Below are 22,193 nucleotides of genomic sequence, written 5' to 3'. Positions count from 1 at the left end.
CTGAAAAATACATTCTCCATCCAATATTCTGGCTGAAAACATACCCTTTTTCATTGCTTTTTAAAGATCCAATAGACTAGACTTGCTTTCCCCTAATACTCATTCTTAGGAATAGGCAATTTTCTCAACTCAGGAGAGCATTTATTTGCCTCTCTCTGGTGCTAGCACATTCAGTAGTAGTAAATTGGGTCTCAAGAGAGGCCCATTCATTCTTTGGTGCCACCGGTGTACACCACAGCAGAGATATTTAGTGATCTGAAACGATGTACTGGCAACCTTAACGTCTATCCTAAACAGCTGAGAGGGAAAAGAGAGACTTATGCCTGCACAACACCTCCAAAGGATTTTGCATTTAGAGATGTTTTTATGATCACCTATCTCTTCGCCCTGGTGAAGGAAGTCAGTCGGCATTTTCCCTAGTTAAAGAAAAACCGGGGGTGGGGGAGGGCCACGTCAGAGTCATACAGTGCAGGGGGAAGCCAGGTGGCAGAGGCTCTCGAGTGCTCACGGTGACTTAGATGAGTCTTCGAATCCAGACCCTGCTCAAGGCCTTCCGACCTGGGGTGAGCCCAGGTGAGGACCACCGCTGGGGGGCCGGCCAGGCTCCTGCAGGGGCGAGGTGCCTCGGTGGGGCGGAGTTACCGGGGCCAGACTTGGGTGGGATTTGCCGGGAAGTGATGAGACCGGAAAGCGAGCACGGTAGAGGTGGGCTGGGTGGGAGCTCACCCCAACGACCCCATCCAGAAGGTCCGCGGAAAAACGAAAATGTTCCCCCACCCCTCCCAGGTCCCCGCACAAAAGCGCTGGGCGGGGAGCGGGGGCCCCGCCCGGCCTCGCCCCCGCCGCCGGGCCCCGCTCTCCGGCGCGCTCCCCGCCCCCTCTCGCGGCGGCGCAGGGGAAGGGGCGGGCAGGGGCCGCCGCCGCCGCTCTCTCCTCCCACCGCCGCGCGCGAGCCCAGCCGCTCAGAGCGGGCGCTGCTCCCGCCGCAGCCGCGCTCCCCGGCGCCCAGCGAGCGGGCGAGGCCGGGCTCGGCTTCCTTCTGGCCGCCCGCAGCGTCCCCGGGCGGGCGCGGGCCGCGATGGCAGCGGCCGAGCGGGGCTGAGCCCGTCGCCCGCCCGCAGCCCCCGGCCCCTTCCAGCCCCTTCCTGCCCCAGCCATGGCGAAGCAGTACGATGTGCTGTTCCGGCTGCTGCTGATCGGGGACTCCGGGGTGGGCAAGACCTGCCTGTTGTGCCGCTTCACCGACAACGAGTTCCACTCCTCGCACATCTCCACCATCGGTAAGGGGCGGTGGCCCGAGGGCGCCCCACCCTCCCCGCCGGGCGGGTTCCCCTGCTGCCCTCATCCCCGGCCAGGGGGGAATTGTCCGCCCCTTGGGCAAGAGGCGGTGGCGCTGGAGGCCAGGGCGAGGAATAAATCTCGGGGTGAGCGGGCCACCGGCTGGGGACCTGAACATCGGCCCCTGCAGGCGAGGGGGTCCCTGCTGCCTGCCGTCCGGGACTAGAGCAGCATCTGCGCCCCCTCGCTGGGGAGACTTCCATCCCTCCTATCGAAGGAGAAAATGGGGAGCGGGTATAGGCCTGGTACCCTGAGCTGGGGCTGAAATAAAACCCCCACACCCCCAGTTGGAGAGGGGGAGGGGAAGTAAAGCTTGTGCTCAGGGAGCAGAGTCACTGAGGTACCCTCACTTCAGGGCGACCCAATGTGGAGCCAGGAGGAGGAAGAGAGGAAGGGAGGGTCAAAGGGATTGGTTTCCAGGGTACAGCTGTGAAGGTAAGCGCAAGGTGGGACACCTGGAGGAGGCAGAGATGAGAGGAGAAGCCACAGTGCAGGAGAAAGGGATGAGCCAATTGACTGAAGCATTTGTTTTGAGGAAGGCTGAAGAGGCTGGAGGAGTGGCAGGAATCCTTGTCCAGACCAGGGGGGTTAGAAGGCAGGCAGTACCTGCCTTAGAATATGTCGCTGGTCTGGCAGTGCTGAAGCCTCTGGTTAAAGGGACAGGCCTGCTGGCATCCTAGACAGCACTGTCTTCTAGGAGTGGGTCTGCGCCCTCCCCTCTGAAAGGCCCCGTCTTCTGGGAAGTCTGAGCTGAGGGAATTCCACCCCCATCTCCCAGATTCCATGCTTGCTCAGTCCTGGAGTAGCTTCTGCACTGCCCAGGCCCCTGGAAACACCTGCTGGCTGGCCAGCCATCCGATTGGAATGCTTCCTAGAAGTCCTTGCTGCCATCTGGGAGGACCCAGCTCTCAGCTTCCTCTTGAGGGTTCATCTCCACCCCACCCCTCCCCCTCCCTCAAAACACACTCCTTGCCAAGAGAGAAGAGGGAGCAGATAGAGCCAGGAGGAACAGAGCCTTCCGAGTTAAGAGGCAAGCTTTGTTGTCCCACAGACCTGGAGACCTCACTTTGGGGCAGAGTGACCTTGAATATCACTTAAGCCTCTGAGCTTTAGTTTCTCATCTGTAGAATGGGTATAATACTGGTACCTATCTCTCAAAGTGTTGTAATGATTAAATGAGATAATGTGTAAAGCACTTAGCACAAAGACACACTGTGAAGCTGGGCAAATGCTGATTGTTTTTTACTGTTGTCATTATCTTTGAAGTCATTGGTCTCTTTCTCTCTTTGTTTTGCTATCTTCAAAGACCTTAGGGTCAGGGAACGCATCCATCTTTCTCAAAGGAGCTATAAGGCAAGCCCCTAGGAGACCCAGGAGCTTGGGCTAGGCCACAGTTTGGATGAGAGACATTTCAGAGAGAAGGTACGGATAGGGAGCCTTGGCCAAGGGAAGGCTGCATGCTGGGGCGGGCTCAGGGGAGAGGCAGGTGCTGGAGACAGGCATGGGAGTGAGCGAGGGAGTGGCAGAGGAACCAGCTGGGGTATGGGGACAGGTTGCAGGCTCTGGGACAAAGGGCAGCAGGTTATCATTTAAGGAAACTTGCGGTGGCTATTTTGGGGATGGGCCTTGTGCCAGGAGCAGCTGAGCTATCTGCAGAGAGCTGGGGGCTGCCTGGGACCCCTGGCTTTTGCCCGAAGAGCAGTAGTTGCACTTTGGTATCTTGGCCACATTCCAAGTCCTAGGAGTGACCTGGGCTTTTCCCCCTGAGGGCTTCATTCAGCCACCTCATTTCAGAAGCTTCTGGGACTCCTGCTTAGTGTCGTGGGAGTTAGCTTCCCCTAGGAGACACGTGTCCATGTCCTCCTTTTCAGCAGGAAAATGAGGGAACCCCTGTTTCTAAATTACCAGGATGTCCCTCTGAGGCTGGTGCTTTCACTAAAGAGAGTCCCTTGCCCCACACCTCTAATCACCGGCCCTTCTCCTTATCTCTTCACCTTGTCATCTCCCTTGTTCCAGCTTCTGCCTGCTAATAGGTGGATAGTAGATAGGTCACAGGGACTTCCTGGAAACCCCCTGGGGCAGACCACTTTGGGGCAGTGGTAAATCAGTGAACTTGGTGGGGTGTCTCTGCAGCACCCTCACCCCTCAAGGCCCTTGGGATATTGGTCTAAAACCTGAAGATGGTCCCCAGAGTCCTTCCTCTGCTGCTCATGGCCTGGTCCCCCTTTCCACAGGACACTCAGGACTCGTTAGGAGTTTGGGTTCTGTGGAATAGAAAGAAATCCGTCTTTCCTCACACCAGCCTTTTGTAACTTGCCCCACTGCATTTCTTAAATGCTTTCTTATTTAAAGCTTACTAAGGGGCTTGTGATTCTACCTTGTCTTGGGTCTGTTTTTCAGCATTAATTAAAACCTAAGGGAAGGAGTTGGATGGTCAAGAAAAGCTTTTTCCTTAAGTGATACAGGAAGTTTCCCAAGGAGATGGAAGCGGCAGCCAGGAGACAAATCGAGGAGCCAAGGAAATGGGTGCTACCAAGTCCTGTGCATTAACTTATTAAAAAGTGCGTGTCCTGTGTGCTAGGCTGTGCGCTGAGACCAAGATGAACAACACTCACAATCACCACTCTCAAGCTGTGCCATGTCCAAAACACACTCTTTGACCAGGCTGGGCATTGACCTAGGCCCCTTTCCCCCTCCCCCAGGGTCTTTTTTTTTTTTTTTTTAATGAATGGGGAAAACAAGACAATTCACCAGTTAGTGCCAAGATAAGCCAGATTCTTGGCTCACCTCATGTTGATATCACCTAGGCTGGCACTTCCGTGAGTTACTGTGTACTCCACAAGCCTGTGATATTCCAGAGATGAGCCTGCCAGGGAGCAGGGAGGAGACCTTCCTAGACTGAGGCACTGAACATCCCTCTCCCCATCCATCTCTTCTTTCTGGCCAGCAGGTGGGGGGTGGCCCTGCAGCTGGAGCTCTGCTACGGGCATTCTTTTGCCGGGCGGCTGTGCTGGCCCAGATGGGGCTGGGGCAGAGGGGGGCGGTCATCCCCTTTCTTACCTGTTAAACAAATTAATCGAGCATTCACCACAAAGTGCCGTGCCAGACATTTTAGAGACATATAGCTGCCTACTTTTTTCTGCCCACAGAAGCCTATCATCTCGTTCGGGAGGTAAAACATAGGCGAAAAAGAGCTATTGCCAAGATGAGATAATATATCTAAAAGCATTTGGGGAAGCACACTTCAAATGTAAGGGATCGATTATGATGACTACGGTTACTCTTAACGAAGGTCTCACAGTGGGTATCAGAAGCTAAAGTATGACGTGAGACGTGCCACGAGGCAGCCAGCGAACGGTGGTGGGACCACGAGTGCTGTTGCTAGACTGAGTGCTGCCGGGGGTTGGAGAAGGAGAGAGGCCCTGTGGCCTAGAACCGGCAGGGAAGGATGCAGCTAGGCCTCCGTGTGTGGGCTGCTCACGCAGCAGATGGGGTAAATGGCAGAGATAACAGAGGTGGGAACTGCGCGGGTGTCCCTGGGACTCTGGGCAGTCTGGCTGCAGCAGAATGGAGTTTTTATTTTTTAGAAGAGTGAGAACGTTCCTCTGTTTATCTCTCTGTCTCCCAAACTATAAGTGCCTTGAGGGTGAGGCCAAATCTTATTCCTCTTTGTTTGCATAGTTTGCAGTGCGGGGCCAGGCAGATCCCCATCCATGTTGTTAAATTAAGGAGCAAGTGTAGGGACCTGTTGGCAGAGGGCATCGAGGGCCTGGCTAAGGAGATGGAACATGAGCCTTGGTGATGGTAGAAAAGGGCTTTGAGGAGGGTCCTGACGACGTTGGCTGGAAGCAGGGACACCAGCGGAGGGCTGTGGTAGTGTCTGGGCATATGGACCGCCCAACCCCCTGCTGCACCAACACCCACCTCTACACAGTGGCCTGTTGTGGTTTCCCTCCAGAATTGGAGAGTGGTTCAAACTGGTCAAACTGGCAACTTCTGAAAGGATCTCATGCGACCTGTGCTGTCTGCCCAGGCAGGGAGATGTCCCACATGGACATCTATGTTCAAAGGACCTTTGAGGACCTTTCTGCTTTGTGAAACGTAAAATGCAAACTAAAGGGACTACCCAGAAGTTGGTTTTCTCCTTCCCATCCTTGGTCTTCCCTGAATAGACCTGCCACCCGTCCCTGTCCCTGGACCTTTTGTTTTAAAGGCCACCCTGGGGCTACATGCCTTCTGGGTGAGGAGGAAGCTGTGGCCTGTGGAGTTTCTGGTTGGACTGGTTGGACTCCTGTGGCTTCAGGGTTGCCTTGTGGGCTGGCTTTGCTGCTGCCCAGTCACACACCTTTCTCGGGAAGTTCTGTTGGAACTGGCTCTGGCTGCCTGGGGCAAGGGCTTGTGGTGACTGAGGGGGGAGGAAGAGAGGAGGAATAAGTCTGAGCCTGGAATTGAATGACCCAACAGTCACTGGGGCAAATGCTTGGGTGCTAGGGCCCTGGGGGCTGCGGGTTTCCAGATTGAGGAGCTGGGTACAGGTGCAGTGTGACAGTTGTGGAGGGTCAGGAGGTCAGGGCTGGGTCTGGCGCTGCCCTGCATTGGCAGGTCTTAGCTCCCCTCCAGCCCTCAGCAGCCTGAGACCAGTCTCTTCCCACCCTGTCCCCAGGCCCTGTAGGAAGGAAGGGAAGGTGAGAAGTGGTGAGTAGAATGGGAAGAGCCCAGGCTGTGGCCTTACTGCCTCTGTGACATGCAGACACTTAGGTGACATCTTTGTGCTTAGTTTCTGCGTAAAGGTTGTGAAGATTACAGAGGTTAATGGATAAAAAGCACTCTGCAGAGCCCTCAGTAAAATGGTAGCTGCCATCATCATCATCATCGTATTATTATTATTATTCCTGACTTATAAGAATGTTGTAGAGATTAATAAACTGCCAACAGTGTGCTGAGTGGTCACACTCTCCATCACTTGTGCATTCAGTCATTCGGACACTATCTACCGAACACCACCATGTGCTGGGTGCTGTGGATACCGGGGTGAACAAAACCAACCAGGGGGCCGGATTCTGGTGCAGGGGAGCAAGAGTAGGCTCTGTGTTTCATTTCAGTTTCTGCCCCAATACCCCCATTGCCCTGGCAGTGCCGGCATCTGAGAAGGAGGTGTGAGGTGGTGAGGAGGTGAAGGGCCATCAGGTGACTCAAGGGGACAAGGGTGGCTCTGCCTCAAGGCTCAGGCCTCTGTTCCTGCTTCTGACATAGGCTAAGACCCAGCTGTCCTCACCTTCCCCAAGGACATGATCCCTGGGGAACATATCTTGAAACCCGCAGAGGGTTTCAGCCGATCTATGCGACATGCACAGATCTGCAGATTCACCCACGACTTGGAGCACGGGGTTCCCTCCTGCTTCTCTGCACTCCCTGGTTTCTATTCCTTCCGCCTCCTCCCCGCCTCCTCCCGCCTTCCCAGACAGGTTGGTGATGAGCTTTAGAACATGAAAGTTGATATTTGGCCATTACCCTTCTACCCTGATCACTAGCTCTTCTCAGAGTGCCGCCTTCTGTAACCCAATATTTGCACCGGTTTCCCTGTAAAACTGCCAATTTTCTGTACAGGACTCTGACCTCTCCTTGGCTTTTCTGCCAGGCCAGTGAGCTTTGTCAAGGAGGCACAGGGCTTCCTGGACATTTGATTCCTCCCACTGAGGAGGAAAGGGCTAATCATCAACCCCATTTTATAACTGGGAAAAGTGAGGCCCAAGAGAAGTTATGACTCCCATCTTGCATGGAGGTGATCCAATTTGTCCTCTACTTTCTCCAGACTGGCTTTGGGCATGTCCTTCGTCCCAGAAGTCCCTTCTGCAGGTTGCCACATGGAACCTCTCTCCCGTGAGGCGAGGGGGAGAGGGTGAGTGCCCCTTCCCACAGGAGGGCTCGAGGACTGAGGGGTGGCTGTGCTCCCACTGCTGGCAGGTTCTGCTCCACTTGCACAACCCCCGAGGGAGAGTCAGGCCTGTGACAGGAGTCAGGGGAGGACCTCTGAGGATGTTGTCCCTGTCACCATTTTGATTATAGGTTTACTGAGAACTCTGTGACTATGACACTATGCTCTAAAGACAGGGCCAGCATGTGACTTTGAAATGTGGGTATATCCTCTGGTCACTGTCCCTAACTTTTCTCCCTACTGATCTTTTCTCCAGGTATGTACTGACTTCATTCATTCATTCACTCATTTTTTTCAACTCCATTGAGTGATATTTAGTGATCTCTCTCCCACCACGCATTGAGAATATGAAATGAATAAGACGCTGCTTTGCCCTCTGGGAGCTCACCGTGTAGCTGGGGAGTCAGGCATCCAAACAACCAGAATATTATGCAGAAGAAATGTCAGGATGCTTTGCAATCACAGAGTAGTGAGAAATCCCTCCTGGGGAGGTTGGTGAAGGCTTCAAAGAGGAAGTGACATTTAAGTGAGGTTTTGAAGGCTAAGTAGGATTCCCCAGGGAACCAGGGGGTGGGGAAGAGCCTCGAGAATGGGGCTGCTGCCCTTCAGCCTGGCTGGGGCCAGCTGGGAGCAGCCATGCCAATGGTCATACCAGCTTCAGTTCCAGATCCTTGCCAGGAGCTTGCTTTGAGACTCTGGGTGAGGGCAGAGGCACCTGGAGGCCCTCTTGTTCCCTGAACCTTTGCTGCCGGTCAGCACAGCCCTGCCTGCAATGCTGGTTCAGGAGGAGGCAGCTGCAGGAATGAGGGGTCGGTGGCCTGGCAGGTCTTGGCTGCCTCCGTGGTGCCCCTGCCACCCAGCAGCAGGCTCGGGGAGGGGAGGCCCAGGTGCAAGGTCTGCCAAAGGGGAGAGAGGAGGGGTGGCTGGAGCACACTACACACGTCACAGAGGCTCTTGGGATCCTTCAGATCTCCTCCCTGCTGGTACCTTCTTGTCATTCAGGTCTCACCTCAAATGTTACTTCCTTTAAAAGGCCTTCTCTGACCAGCCAGTCTAAAGTAGCTTGCGCACGGGTTGCTACTGTTGCTCCTGCTTTTGCTTGGTAACACCCACTGCTCTCTGAAGTTAGGCAGTAGTTACTTATCTGTCTTCCCCACTAAAGTGGAACCTCCCTGACAACAAAGACCTTTCTGTGTTGTTCACTGCTTGTCTCCTGGTACCTAGCTTAGTTCCTGGCACATGGTAAGCCTTCAATACCAGTTTGAATGAATGAGGGAACAAATGAACGCATGCATGCATTTCCGTAGAGGACTCTTGCTCTCCCCTGAGGGAAGTTGCAGGTAGTATCGTTTTCTTGGGACTCATAAGACAGTGAGAAGCTCACCATGCTAGGCACGGGTTTGGGAGTGTGAGAAGAGAGGGGTCTTCTGCAAGGGTGAACTGTTTCCAGTAGCTTTTCACTCTTCTGCTCAGAGACCTGTCATAGGAGAAGCTCAGACATAGCAAGAAGTGAGAAAGGGCCTCCCGGGATCCCTGTGTGTGTGAGGTCTTCCTCAGTGTATGCAGAGGTGAGGGGTCAGTGTCTTAGACTAGGGTCAGGGTTACCTGTTGTTCAGGGTCACTGCTAGTGTCAGAGGATGCCCATCAGCTCCACCTTCCAGGACCCCGTCTGCAGCCCTGGGGCTCTGAGTTAGGAGCTTCTAGGGCTGGAGCCCTGGGGCCATCCATTCCTTCCAGCCTCTGAGAGTGCATGTTTGACTGGGAAACCCTTCTATGTGATAACAGCCCCTGGCGTCTGAGGTCCAGGGTTTCCAGAGACTGACCCTTCAAGATTTTTTATACGTGAAGGTGGTGGCCCCCAGAGTTGTCCTGGTCCCCTTTTCTTGACTACTGTCCTATGGAGAGAGAGAGAGAGAGGGCATCTGAATCAGAACCCTTGACCCCAGAGCTCTAGATGTTAAAACACAGCCTTCGAGCGAGTTAGAAGATCTGGATTCTGTCTGCCAAGACCCAGGCCCCTTGTTTTATTTCTGCTTCCCTCCACTCCCAGAGCAAGGCGGTGCGAGTGCTAATGCATTTGTTCAGAGAGCCCGAGTCTACCTTTCCCCAGACTGAAGGCAGCGTGAGGGACAGTGTGCGGCTCTGCAGAGGTGAAAGTCGGGTGGCATGCAGGCCAGTGGCAAGCTGGGAGTCTGCAGACGGAAGGACGGGACGAGCAAGGGGCAGGTCTGGGCACAGGTGTCTCCCATGCTGTGAGGGACACTGTGATCTGGGACCCCTTGTCTCACTTCATCTCCCAGCTCTCCCTCTCTGTCGTTCTCCTCCCTGTCCCCCTCACCTGTCCTTAGCTGGGGGAGATGGCATTATTGGTCTCCTGATACATTCTCTGCTGAGAGAAGAGAGGTTTGAAATGGGGATTACTGTGATGCCTTGTTTGGGTGACAAAGTCAGGCAACCACCTCCCCTGGGGTCTGCCTTTTCCTAAAGTTTGTTTTAGGGTTGCTCAGGGGTGGCCTCTTTGGAGGTGACCTCCTGCCACAACCTGCAGGAGCTCCACGTGTTCAGCACATGCTGACTTCCTGCAGGGGGAGGGGACGGGGCATTCCTGGGACTGGTGCTTGGTAAGTGGAGCCAGTGCGGCCGCAGATTGGGTGTCTGCCTTGGGTTTCAGGTGTATTGAGTTGTTTCTTGTTGTGGAGTCTCATTGCTAATGAAAAGGCTCAGGTCACGCTGCTGGGCCTTTGGCTGTGGTTGATCATGGTGATAACATTTGGCACCCAGAAGCAGTCCTGTTTCCACTGAAGCATGTGGCACTTGGCGGGCAGGCACGCTGGCACTTGACATTAACCCATGAGGTGCTGGCCCACCAACAGGCACACCCCACCTGTGCCAGCATTTAGGTTATGGCCAGACTCTGGGAGCCACCTGGGCTCTACCAGGAGTGGCGTTTTCTCTTCTAGTTGAAACACTCCAGCTTAATGCTAGCTCATTGCCGCACCCTCCACCCTCTCCCCAACAGGAACCTCCCCCTGCCCCACTTCCCAGAGCTCTTGGCCACTCCCCATGCTGGGTCTCTGGGCTCCTAATCTCATCCTTCCCTGAGGGAGAGCGATAGCTGCTTCTGCCACTCTTCATAAAGCTCTGTGTGCCAGACCCTGTGTTATGGATTTGGTAACCTTTTGTGACATCAGAGATTGTCACCCCCATTGCCAGGTGAGGAAACAGGCAAAGAGAGGCTAACTGGCTTTCCTAAGACCATGCAGGTAATTAGTGGTAAAAGGCAGGATTGCAACCAAGTCTGACCTCCTGATCGCGTTCTCAATGGCCACGCTGCTGTTTCTTGAGCCGCGCTTCCTCCATGCTCCAGGGCTTTCTTTGGAGGCAGACAGTGATGGCAAGGAGTGTTCTTTCGTCTGGATGTGCCCTGTCTCCTTGCCACAGTCTTCACAGCACCTCCTCTGCGAGACTGGAGATGCGGTCAGCTCTTCCCTGTTTGCCTGCCCAAGGTGAGCTGTCTTAGGGCCAAGTGAGTGCCAGGCATCTCCCCTGTCCTGCCCCCGCCCCCGTGCCCAGAGGAGGGCCTCGCCTATCCCCATTTCTCCCACGGCAGCGCCATCCCTGCACTCCAGGCTCCAGTTGTGGCCTGGCAGTCACAGGGGGCTGCTGCTGGAGGGGCAGAGGCCACATAGCCAGGAACACAGCAGGAAGAGTGAAGGCCTGGGGCTGCCTCAAGCCACAGTGACGTGTTGAGAGCAGCACCGTCCATGGGCATATCAGGACCTGGCAGAGTCACTTAACTGAGGAGCGTTTCTTGCCAGTGTCTGTGAGGTGGTCACATGGCAAGAAACCTGTCCCTGCTCTTAAGCCAGGGGCACCCAGCCCTCCATATGCTCTCTGGGGCGGGGGTTCCTTTCATGGAATTGCTTCTTTGTGCCTGGCACTGTGCTGGCACAGGGGCTGAGATTTAAAAAAAAAAAAAACAAACAAGCAAACAAAACAAAACTTTATAAGGCACAAAATATATTCTCTGCCTCTTAGTTCTTTATGTCTTGTTGGGGCTAGAAGACAAAAAACAGGGCAGTAAGGAGCGGGGAGCGTTATTTTAGACGTCTTCCTCCCAGCCCTGCAGCCGAAACGTCTCGCCCCCAGCTTGGGGGAGGCACTAGGCAGCAGTGAACAACCTGAGGCACTCCCAGGTGTCACCAAGAAAAGGAGCATGTGCCATGTGGACACCCAGGGGCTGAACCTGGTGTCTGGACTGGCAGCTATGCCCGGACCCAGCGCACCCAGCCCCAACTCCAGCCAGCATGCCCGTCATCGTCAGGCCGTCCCGCTTCTCTCTGAGTGTCTGTCTGCCTCCTGCTCCTCTCACTACCAACTGGCTGGTCCCCTCGCCCTGTCTGGAGGGAGCTGGTTGGATCAGCTTAGCTAACTCCCTTGTCCCTGTTGGCCAGGTCACCTTGTGGGTCACCTGCAAACCCATGGATGGTCCTGTCAGAAGCTGCTTCTGCACAAAGAACATGCTGCACCCAGCCCTGCTTCCCTGAGCAGGCGTTTGGGGCTGAGAAGTTCTAGCCAGAGAGGGACACTGGGTGTGGCAGGCACCATGCTGGACACACGTTGTGCTGGGAAAAACAACGAGCTGCTCACTGTGCTTTGGGTACTTGGTCAGGAGAGGGCCCTGTTTCTGACCTTCTCCTTTTGGGGCCCCCAGGGTCTCCACGAACCTCTGCTGGAGCTAAGGAGAGGTGGCTTGCTTATTTCTTAACTCTATGAACCCTGTTCCTTTTGTACCCAGGAAAGGAAGTAGACACTCTTGTAGGGACACTGTCAGGGTGATGAATCTGGGCTTACTGCAGTCATGAACTATCTCAAGGAGCAAGGGTGTCCCTGAAAATAGGCTATGGTGGGTGTCTTAGTTAGGGCTGCTATAACAAAAGACTTAGACTGGGTAATTGATAAACAACAGAAATTTACTGCTCACAGTCTGGGAGGCTGAAAAGTCCAAGATCAAGGCCAGCAGATTTGGTGTCTGATGAAGACTGCTCTCTGCTACAAAGGTGGTACCTTCTAGCTGCGTCCTCACGGAGCAGAAGGTAAAAGGGAGCAAACAAGCTCCCTGGGGCCTCATCTGCAGGGGCACTGATCCCACGCATGAGGGCTCCACCCTCGTGACCAAATCCCCTCCCGGCATCACTGCACTGGGGATTAAGTTTCAACGTATGAATTTTGGAGGGCCACAGACATTCAGACCACAGCAGCAGGCTCGCCCCGTGCGCACCCACTGCCTCACTTCCAGATGAGATGCCTCATAGTACCAGAACAGGTATGCCGGGCATGAGTGAACAAGCAGTAGATTCATCAGCCTCAAAGGGTTGGAAGCCACCGGTCGAGGGAAGAGCAGCCTGGGTAGGTTTTCAGAGACCAGTTTTCCAGTCTGGCTCAGCTGTGGGATGTGGGAGCAGGCATACGTTTCCTGGCCTGTCTGGGCCTCCCTGTGGCAGTACCCACTCCTGCCTCCTTCACAGGGCTTGGGGTTCCACAGGCAAGAGGTGTGCTATAAAGACAAGCAGTGTTAACGGCATGGGCTTTGGGTGTGGTTCTGCCTGGAGCTGTGCTAGACAGTGGTTCTCTTTTTTTTTCTTTTTTTGGAGACAGAGTCTCACTCTGTTGCCCAGGCTAGAGCGCCGTGGCATCAGCCTAGCTCACAGCAACCTCAAACTCCTGGGCTCGAGCGATCCTCCTGCCTCAGCCTCCCAAGTACTGGGACTACGGGCATGCGCCACCACGCCCAGCTAATTTTTTTGGTTTCTATTTTTAGTAGAGATGGGTCTCACTCTTGCTTAGGCTGGTCTCGAATGCTTGAGCTCAAGCAATCTTCCTTCCTAGGCCTCCCAGAGTGCTAGGGTTACAGGCACGAGCCACTGTGCCCTTCCTAGACAGTGGTTCTCAGACTTCAATGTGCATAAGCTTCAGTAGGGCTGGGTGAGCCCTGAGAATCTGCATTTCTGACAAGCTCCTTGATGATGTTGGTGCTGCAGGTCCCTAGACGCAAGGGTATGTGGATAGCAACAGACGAGTCTGTAATTCCTTCCACTTCAGAGGTTCTTTGGGCCGGTTTTCCCGGCTGCTCCCGGGAAGACTTTGTTCAGCAGAGGGAAGGTAGGAAGGAGAGAACTGCGGTGTGTTAGGTGCTTTACATACATCGTTTAATTTATACCCCACGGCAACCCTTACGAGGGAGTGTCTCGTTCTACAGATAGGAAAGATAAAGCCAGGAGAAGTTAAGACTTGCCCAAAGTCACACGGCAAGTGCCAAACCCAGGATTCAACGCCAATGGATGTCTCCTCTACTACATTAGAGCTCCCAAACTTTCCTCCACCTAAAAGTCACCCACAGTGCTGTCAAAAATACAGGTTTCTGGGCCTCACCCTCAAAATATGATTCAGTAGCTCTAGGCAAGTCAAGGTAGCTGTGTTTTTTAAAAAAACTCACTCCAGGTGATTCTAAAGCTGAGGATCTGCAAAGCGCACCTGGAGAAACAAGGCCCCGTGTTGCCACTCCAGACACTGCAGGTGCAGAGCTTTTGTCCACAAGTACTTCTGCAGCCTAGGCACGTGTGAGAACCACCTGGAGATCCTGTGGAACAGAGGCCTGAGCTGCAGGGCTGAGGGAGGGCCCAGGAATCTGCATTTCTAAGAAGTCCCAGTGCTGCTGCTGCTGCTGTTGCTGCAGCTCTAGGGACGCACTTTGAGAAGCACTGTCCTAGAAGCTTGCTACTCAGGAGTGTGATCCACCGGCTCCACCAAAGCTTCGTGCAGACCTCAGGCCTCACCCCACACCTACTAAATCATAATCTGCATTTAAACACTGTCCCCAGGTGATTCGTGTGCACCTGAAAGTTTGGCTGCCTTGGAGGAGCCAGAATGTGAAAGCACCGGCGGGGGGGTGGGTAGAGGTAGATGAAGAACATCTTATCCTCCCATGGATACGGAAGATGCAGCAAAGAGGGGCACTGAGAGGTGTGCCCTAGATGGGGTGACAAGGACAGAGGAGAGGTGAGACTTGGGAAGAACAGAGGACCGTTCCCAGGGAAGGCAGAGAGAACAGGAAACTGCAGAAGGGAAGTGGCCTCAGAGGAGAGGCTTCAGCAGGTGCCTTTCTCTGGGCCATGGAACAGTGGAGAAGGTACCCTGTGGAGAGCATGGGGCTGGGGAGGGGCCACCCTGGGGCTGATGCCTTCAGTGGGGAAGGACACACATGTGAATAAAGCATTTGCTGAGCAGCTGTGAGGCCAGCCAAGGTCAGAGAGCAAGAGTCTGTAGGGGACAAAATAAGGCCAGTGGTTGACTTTGTCCTGCAGTGCTGAGCAGTGGAAAAAACCAGCAGCCACCCAGGGAGAGGGAAAGGGCCAGGGCGTGAGTGGTAGGTGACACAGTGGGGGGCCCAGGGTGTGTGGGAATGGAGAGCAGAAGGAACAGATGCCACTTGAAGTTCCTGGGGCTGTTAACCTTTTTTAAATTTAAAAAAGGGTGGGTGGGCAGGGAGGGAGGAAAATCTTCCCAAAGACACAGACTTAGTCTTTCTTCCATCAAATGTTAGTACATATAAATAGCCAAAATGGAAGCAGTTTACTTCTCAGAGATGTTAAGACAAATTTTACTGGGTGGCCAGTAGGGCCTAGGTTGCAAGATGGTAGGTGTGTGTGTAGCGGGGTGGGTGCTGTGAGCCCCAGAATTCCGCAGCTTTGGTCCCTGGCCACACAGCTAAGAAGTAAAGGAGGAGGTGAGACGGAATCACAGCCCAGCCTCACTTCCAATGTCCATCCCTGTCTCCTTGTCAGTCCTGCCTCTGGTAATAGTCGCCTGCTTTCCTCTCTCCCTCCATCCCCCTTAATATTGGAAGCTCCTCTTCTAGCAAAACCTTTCTTAAGGCCATGCAGGGAGACAGGAATTTAAGCAGGTTAAGTCTGCACAGTGAACACTTCTTCTCAATCCCCCAGGAAACAGTGCAAGGGTTAGTGCGTGGGCTCTGGCATGAACAGATCTGTGTTTCAATCTCTGCACGTGCTGTGCTGACCTTGGCTAGTTATTTACGTCTCGGGGCCTTTGCTTCCTTTCCACTGAGCTCTGTAAGGGCGGGAACCATGTCTTTTCACAGCTCTGTTGCGCTGAGCACCGTGCAGGGCACGTAGTTCCCATAAATGTTCATGGAAGACATAAAACCTTCTCTTTCCCTTCTCCCCTTGTGACCACTTTGCGCAAGGCACTGTCCTTAACCAGGCTTGCTAGGCTGGTATGAGGACAAGCTAGGTTTATTATAAAATGAACAAAATTTCTGGTTCTGCTTGGAAGAATGCCCTATATACCACGATACAGCAAGAATTTTTTGATTCCCTTCCATGCCAGGTATTAGGGAGAAGCAAATTCCCGATAACCGTTTATCCAGGCAGGGATAAGGGCGCCTGCCTCCCACCAGGGCCAGGTGCCTCTCTCCTTCCCTCCTCCCCGTCCTCGCTCTTTCTCTGCACTCATGGAAGAATGGCAGCCAGACATTGCCCATTTGGAAAAGTACAACTCAGTAGATATGAATCAGCTTGGGCAGGCGAAAAATGATTCATGTCTGACCAACTTGATTTAGTTCAGGTCGCCTGTTCTGAATCTTTTTCTCCCTTGTAATTAAATGATGATTGGTCTCAGTGGTGGGAAGGAAGAGACAGAATTTAGTCTGTTTGTATTTGCAGAAAGCTGGGGACAGGATGGATGAGTGGAGATGTTTTCCTATTTGGCAAATAACCAATGCAGAGGTGGCATGGCAGAGATGTTGGGGATCCTGGCATCTTGAGGGCCTTCTGGGCTGGGCAGTGCACCCTGGGGACAAGCTCTTCAGAACTCTGCCTTTAGTGGTGGCTAAAGATGTCCACTCCTGACCTGGCTCCAGGGAGCTTAATTAACCCCTTAGACACAGCTCTTGAATCACTGGGCACGGTGCTTGGGTACAGTTAGGGTTAGGGAGATTGAAACATCTCCCCTCTTCACTATGTTGTCCCTCAGAACCAGGCCTGCTGCAGCTGCTGGTGCTGACTTCTGCTGCAGATTTCCCCAAATATGTCTCTGCCCTGGGCTCGTTTGCCAAATCCCTTGTGTTCCTGTGTCTTGTGGCAGCTTAGCTCCTCCAGCCCGTGGGCAGAGGGGCCTGAGAACTCTTCACTTCCTGTCCCTTACCCAGTGACACGTCATGCCACGGCCTCTTCATCTGGGCATATGATAGTCACTCGTGAGTACCCACTATGTACCAGGCACTGTACTAGGTTATGAGGGCTGCGATTGGTTGGGCCAGGCACTGTATCTCATTCGGTCTTCTCAGCAACCCTCTGAGATGATTGGTAATGTCCCCAGTGAAGACTTTACTGACCAGGAGATAGAGGCTCAATGAAGCAAGGTGCCTAAAGTCATAGCTGTGGTGAGTTAAGTGGCCAGAGTTAGGACTTCAGAGCCCATGCTCCTTCTGGCAAACAGCAACAGTGAACAGGACCTAGCAACAATAGATCCACGGAGGCCTTGGTGGGCTTTTGCTGGGTGCCAAGGCATCGTGCACAGCCATAGTTGAAACAGTCCTCCCCTTGCCTCGGTCCGCATGCCTTCCCCACGCTCCCAACAGCTGCAAGCCCTCCTGGAAATTGGCAAGGCGGAGAGAGAGAACAGGCAAATGAGGTGGGCTGCAATTCCCAGGGATCAGAATTTCAGGAACGATAAATACAAGTGGTTCTCTCCGGAACTATGAGTAGGAAGACCCCAGCCTTGCCCTGCCCCCGTGTGTCCCCCAAGCCCTTTACTGTCAGCAACTTTCAGCTCAGGGAGAAAGGAAAGCCCCGTTCAAAGCTCCAGCCATGTCCTTAGAATCAATATTTGGTTAAAGAATGCCCTTGCCTCATCTCCTCTCTTTGCCAAATTAAACCAAAATGAAATCCCTTCAAATGTGAGTGCACAGAGCCTTTCCACTCTTCACTTTCGTGCTTCTTCCTTTCTCCAGGTGTTGACTTTAAGATGAAGACCATAGAGGTAGATGGCATCAAAGTGCGGATACAGATTTGGTGAGTTGGGGAGGGGGAGGGAGAGGAGGAGAAGAAGACGACCCTGGGCTGCTCCTTGGCTGCCACTGTCATGTGTACGATCCCCAGGCGTCATCCGGGATAACTGGCCGCCTGTATGATGGAGAGACGCGAAGTCTCAGAAGCCTATCTCCACTCCTGTGAGCCTTAATGGCCAATCTCTTCCTTAAAAAACTTTATGGGATTGACCACAAGTCACCCAAAGGCAGGAACTAGAAGGAATGGGCAAACTACTGTGAGTTTGTCTTAGAATTAGGCTTTACCCTTTTTCCTTGGGCTGTGCTGTGCTGTGCTGCACTGTGGTTAAGATTGGAAGAGGGCGGCCTCTACCCCATCATTTAGGGGGGGACCCGGCGAGAGTCCCGCGGTACAGCACAGTGCAGTTTCCACAAGCAGCCACAGGGGGCCACTGTGGCTCTTTGGCCTGACGGCCTTGGAAGCACTGGCTTTGCCAGCAGCTAGAGCTGCCTCCCGGTTCCAGAATAGTGTGGGCATTGCCTTCAAAGGTCACACAGGGACTAGGGGTATAGCAGCATCCCTCCCCCACCTCTGCCCAACCAAATCTGACCACAACGGTCCAGTTCTAGAGAGAGCTGTCCGAGGCCCAGTTATGGTTGTGGCTCCTGATATCTGCCAGGGGGGCATTTGTCAGGAGGGGCTGGGGCCCTGCAGACCTCCTCAGCACCGGTACAGATGGCCAGGCCTCTGGCTGCAGAGTCAGGGGTGTTTTCCTCCCTTTGGGGATATAAACACCCCTGATTTTTTACCTTGCACCTCCCAGTTTTTCCTGCAAGGGCAAAGGGTCTCCCAGCTCTGTTCCTCCCCTCCCCACCTGCTTTCGTGGTCCCCGCTCCTCTGATGGACTGGCTTTGTACTGCAGGGACACGGCGGGGCAGGAGAGATATCAGACCATCACAAAGCAGTACTATCGACGGGCCCAGGTGAGGCACCCTTTTTGGGATTTGTAGGTGGGAAGCTGCCACCCACATTCCTAGCTCTGGGTGTTTGAGATTTCTGTGCTACTGACCCCCAAAACAGGGCCCTCAGATTGCCTGCTGGAGGGAGAGCTCAGGCCCATCCTCAGTTGTTCATTGACCGTCCATTCATTCATCAGTTATTCACAGAGCGCTTACTGTAGACAGGCCCCAACTTCCGCCTCCCTCCTGGGCCAGAGATCCAGGTCAGAGCATGTGGTGCCTCCCTACCCCAGAGAGTTCTGTGATGGGCCCAGGAAGTGGCAGTAGGGGGAGCGGGGCCTGAGAGAGAAGGAGACGTTTCTGGATGCTGAGAAGGGAGAGTGGGACCCAACCTTTAAGGTGCCGCAGCCCTTGCTGGCCCCGTGACTGTGCACTCTCTCTCTGTGCATCCACCTCCCCATCTTTCTTTTCTTCTCTCTCTCTCTCTCTCAGGGAATATTTTTAGTCTACGACATTAGCAGCGAGCGCTCTTACCAGCACATCATGAAGTGGGTCAGTGATGTGGATGAGGTAGGAGATGCCGCCTCACCACCGGGGGGGAGAGGGTGCCTCAGAGGGAAGGCGAGGCCAGGGCCTCTAGGAACCCTTGCCTCCCACAGCCCTGGGTGAAGATCTCCGGGGGAGTAAGACTTGGGGAAGAGGCCGAAGCTGGCACGCCCTCACACTCCACACCCCGCCAGGCCTCCATGGCTGTGTCCTCCCTGGAAACGAGTTAGTTCCTAGTCTGCCCTGTGAGCAGCTTCCTCCTGAAATCTCAGTGCAGGTGGAGCTGCACAGTTGCAGTTCTAGTCCTGGCTCTGCACAATAGCTGTACAGCCTTGAGCTAAACATTTGGATGCTCTGGGTCCCCAGTTACTCATCTTTAGAATGAGGGTTGGACTCAAGTCCAATGTCCTTTCCAGCTCAGATACCAATCGTCCAGCTCAAGGAAGTGCCAATGTTAGCCAGAGCATCTCTTGCCCTAAGCTGTCCCTGGGACCCCCGGACATCAGTCATGGCACCTGGGGGAGCCTGACACCTGCATCCAGTCAGCCCACCCTGTCCTGAGGCTCTTAAACATGGTGGTGGTTTGGAGGCCAGTGCAGCCGGTGTGGGGGATGGGCAGGAAGGGTGCCACTCACTGACAGTTCTGCCCATCCTTTGTCCCCAGTATGCACCAGAAGGCGTCCAGAAGATCCTTATAGGGAACAAGGCTGATGAGGAGCAGAAACGGCAGGTGGGGAGAGAGCAAGGGCAGCAGGTAAGTCCACCCCACCTGCTCTGCCGCACGTCCAGGGCCAGTCCTGAGCGTGGGGACCCAAGAGTGTGAATGCGTTTGCCACCAGCGGGTCCTCCCACATGTTCCTGCACCCTGAGGACTAGGGGAGTGGCTACGCTCAGCGGGTGTCCTCTCTGTCCTTCAGGACAGTGATTTGGGGTCCATCCACAAACAAAGACCTCTTGGGCAACAACTCTCCCACGTCTGAGTTCCCAAAAGCAGGACTGCCCTCTGCTTAAAAGATCATCCATCCCTGGGTTAGCAACGAGGAAGAACTTCAAGTTGCTGACGTCTCTAACAGCATCCTGGCACAGCCGCCATTTTCCAGTCAGGAAGCAGATCTCCCATCCCACCTCATCCCTCCTTATGCCTGGAAAGAGGCAGGAAGGAAAACGAGGGGAGGAAGGCCGCTGTTGGAGAAGCACCAGGGGCAGAGAGGGTAGGAGGATGGGGCTGGGGCAGTGGCCAGGCTGCAGGGAGCCATCTTCCCGGAGCACAGAAAGGAAGAGGGATATTTCTCAGACAAGTCATCCACCTACTCCATGGGCCTCAAGAGTTTTTCTCTGCCTCTTCAGTCAATAGCTTTCCATTAGCACTTAAAATAAAATTGATTTTTTGATATGAAAAATAATACATGGTCATTGACAAATTTGAAAGTAGAGGCCAAGCCTACTTGAATAATGGTATTTATCAAGCACCGAACGTGTGGCGTTGTGCTAAGCAAGTGCTTTTAGGTGTATGACCCCATTTAATCATTCCACAGCCTCGGATGACAGACACTGTCAGGCCCTCTGACGGAAGATGAAGCCGGGGCTTAGGGAGAACAAGTAACTTGCCCCGGGCTGTGCAGCTGCGAAGTGGCAGCCCTGGCATTCCCGTCTGGGGCTGCTGGACTCCGAGCCCCTGCGTTTCACAAATGTGCTGTGCTGCCACAACAGCTTGGTGGCTTTGTCGCCTGATACACGACGTGTGTGTGTTGGGGGGTGGGCGGGTCGGGGAGGTGTGTTTGTAGAGCCTCTGCCCCCATCTCTGCCAGCCTACGTCTTGGAGCCCCCAGTGTGGTCTGAGAAGTTACCTGCTCTGAGAGATTGTCACAGCGTAGCACGGTCTATGGGCGCAATGACAGAAGGATGTGCCTGGAGTGCTGGCACCTCCCTTCCCTTTCCGACTCTCTTTCAGAAATGTCCTTCTCTTGCAGCTGGCTAAGGAGTATGGCATGGACTTTTATGAAACAAGTGCCTGCACCAACCTCAACATTAAAGAGGTGAGCACCCTGGCGACCAGCTGTCTGCTCCTGCTGGCCAGCAAGGTGGGGAGGTGAGAGGTGGAGCCCCAGGGTAAGACGGGCCCCACCCCACCCGGCTGCAGGGCTGCCCGGGGGCCGAAGAGAGGACACTGGACTAACCTGTGCCCTTGGTTTCCAGTCGTTCACACGGCTGACGGAGCTGGTGCTGCAGGCCCACAGGAAGGAGCTGGAGGGTCTCCGGACACGTGCCAGCAACGAGTTGGCGTTGGCAGAGCTGGAGGAAGAGGAGGGCAAACCTGAGGGTCCAGCGAACTCTTCCAAAACCTGCTGGTGCTGAAGTCCTGCGTGGGGCACCCCACACGGCGCCCTCTTCCCTCAGGAGGCCTGTGGGCAGACGGGGGAGCCTGGCTTTGCCCTGCTGCTGCCCTCTCATTTGATGACCCTGTGGAATGCCAGTAGCTGCCACTCCCCCTGCCTGTCCCTGAGAGCAGCTCTGCTGTCATCCCCGAGCAGCCTCTGCCCCAGCCCCTCCACCCTGGAGTGGTATCCTTCAGCCTGTTCCCCCAGCCACAGGCCTGCTGTGACCCCAGAACGTGCTGCGAGCACCGTCTCACCGCCCCGAGCTCCCCAGACAATGGCCGAGGCTGGAGTCAAGGCCCCTGGAAGGCTCCTTCTTTCTCGGTGCATTTTGTCTCCTCTGCTTTTTCTCCCTTCTCCCCACTGGTCTTTCTCTGGCCCCTTCCCCTCCAGTGTGTTTCGCATCAAAGCCCCTCAGACCCCTTTCCCTGTACGTCCTGCCGTGTGGCTGCAGGTGCAGTGCTTTCCTTTCCTCCCGACCCTGTCCAAGGGAATGGACCCAGGCTCGTGGGGACACGCCATCTACTGCTCCAGGGAGAGCCCCCACCCTGTTCTGTGGGTGGGCCAAAGGCTACAGGGTGCTGCTTCCTCCTCCCCTCCCCACCGTCCCTCTCCCGCCATGGGCCAGCCTCCCCAGTGACCTGGGAAAGCGGAACATCAAGGTAGGAAGGAAACACCGGCCTGGTGGTCCTCCAGCCTGGGGCTGTCCTACCTCTACTTGCTCCCCCTGCCTGAGCTCTGGCCTTGCTTGGCTCTCCGCCTGCCTCACTGGGGAACTGAGCTCAGAGGCAGGTGCTTCGGAGATGGAAAATAAGTGATGAGGGGTGGCAGGGATAAAAATTCACCTCCATTGTCTACCTCCCATGCAGCGTGTACACAATTTCTCTCTGTCTGGGCTCCTGAATTTAAAGAGGTGGACCAAGGCCTGAGGGTACTCCAGGGGCAAGGAGAGCCCTGGGGCCAGTGGTAC

General features: G+C 54.6%; 1 protein-coding gene across 1 annotated transcript; it reads left to right on the top strand.

Moving 5' to 3' along the window:
• The first annotated feature begins 1,156 nt into the window (after positions 1-1,156).
• Positions 1,157-21,484, top strand: RAB15 (RAB15, member RAS oncogene family). Its single transcript, XM_069465056.1, has 7 exons — positions 1,157-1,280; positions 17,307-17,367; positions 18,266-18,326; positions 18,795-18,872; positions 19,513-19,602; positions 20,819-20,884; positions 21,045-21,484. Exons 1-7 carry the CDS (start codon positions 1,157-1,159, stop codon positions 21,201-21,203), a joined length of 639 nt encoding a protein of 212 aa, XP_069321157.1. The 3' UTR covers positions 21,204-21,484.
• The last annotated feature ends 709 nt before the right edge of the window (positions 21,485-22,193 follow it).

The sequence above is a fragment of the Eulemur rufifrons genome, chromosome 2, assembly GCF_041146395.1.
Source record: "Eulemur rufifrons isolate Redbay chromosome 2, OSU_ERuf_1, whole genome shotgun sequence".
Classification (NCBI taxonomy): domain Eukaryota; kingdom Metazoa; phylum Chordata; class Mammalia; order Primates; family Lemuridae; genus Eulemur; species Eulemur rufifrons.
Note: the sequence above shows the minus strand (reverse complement) of the source record. Positions and strands in the feature narration are given on the sequence as shown.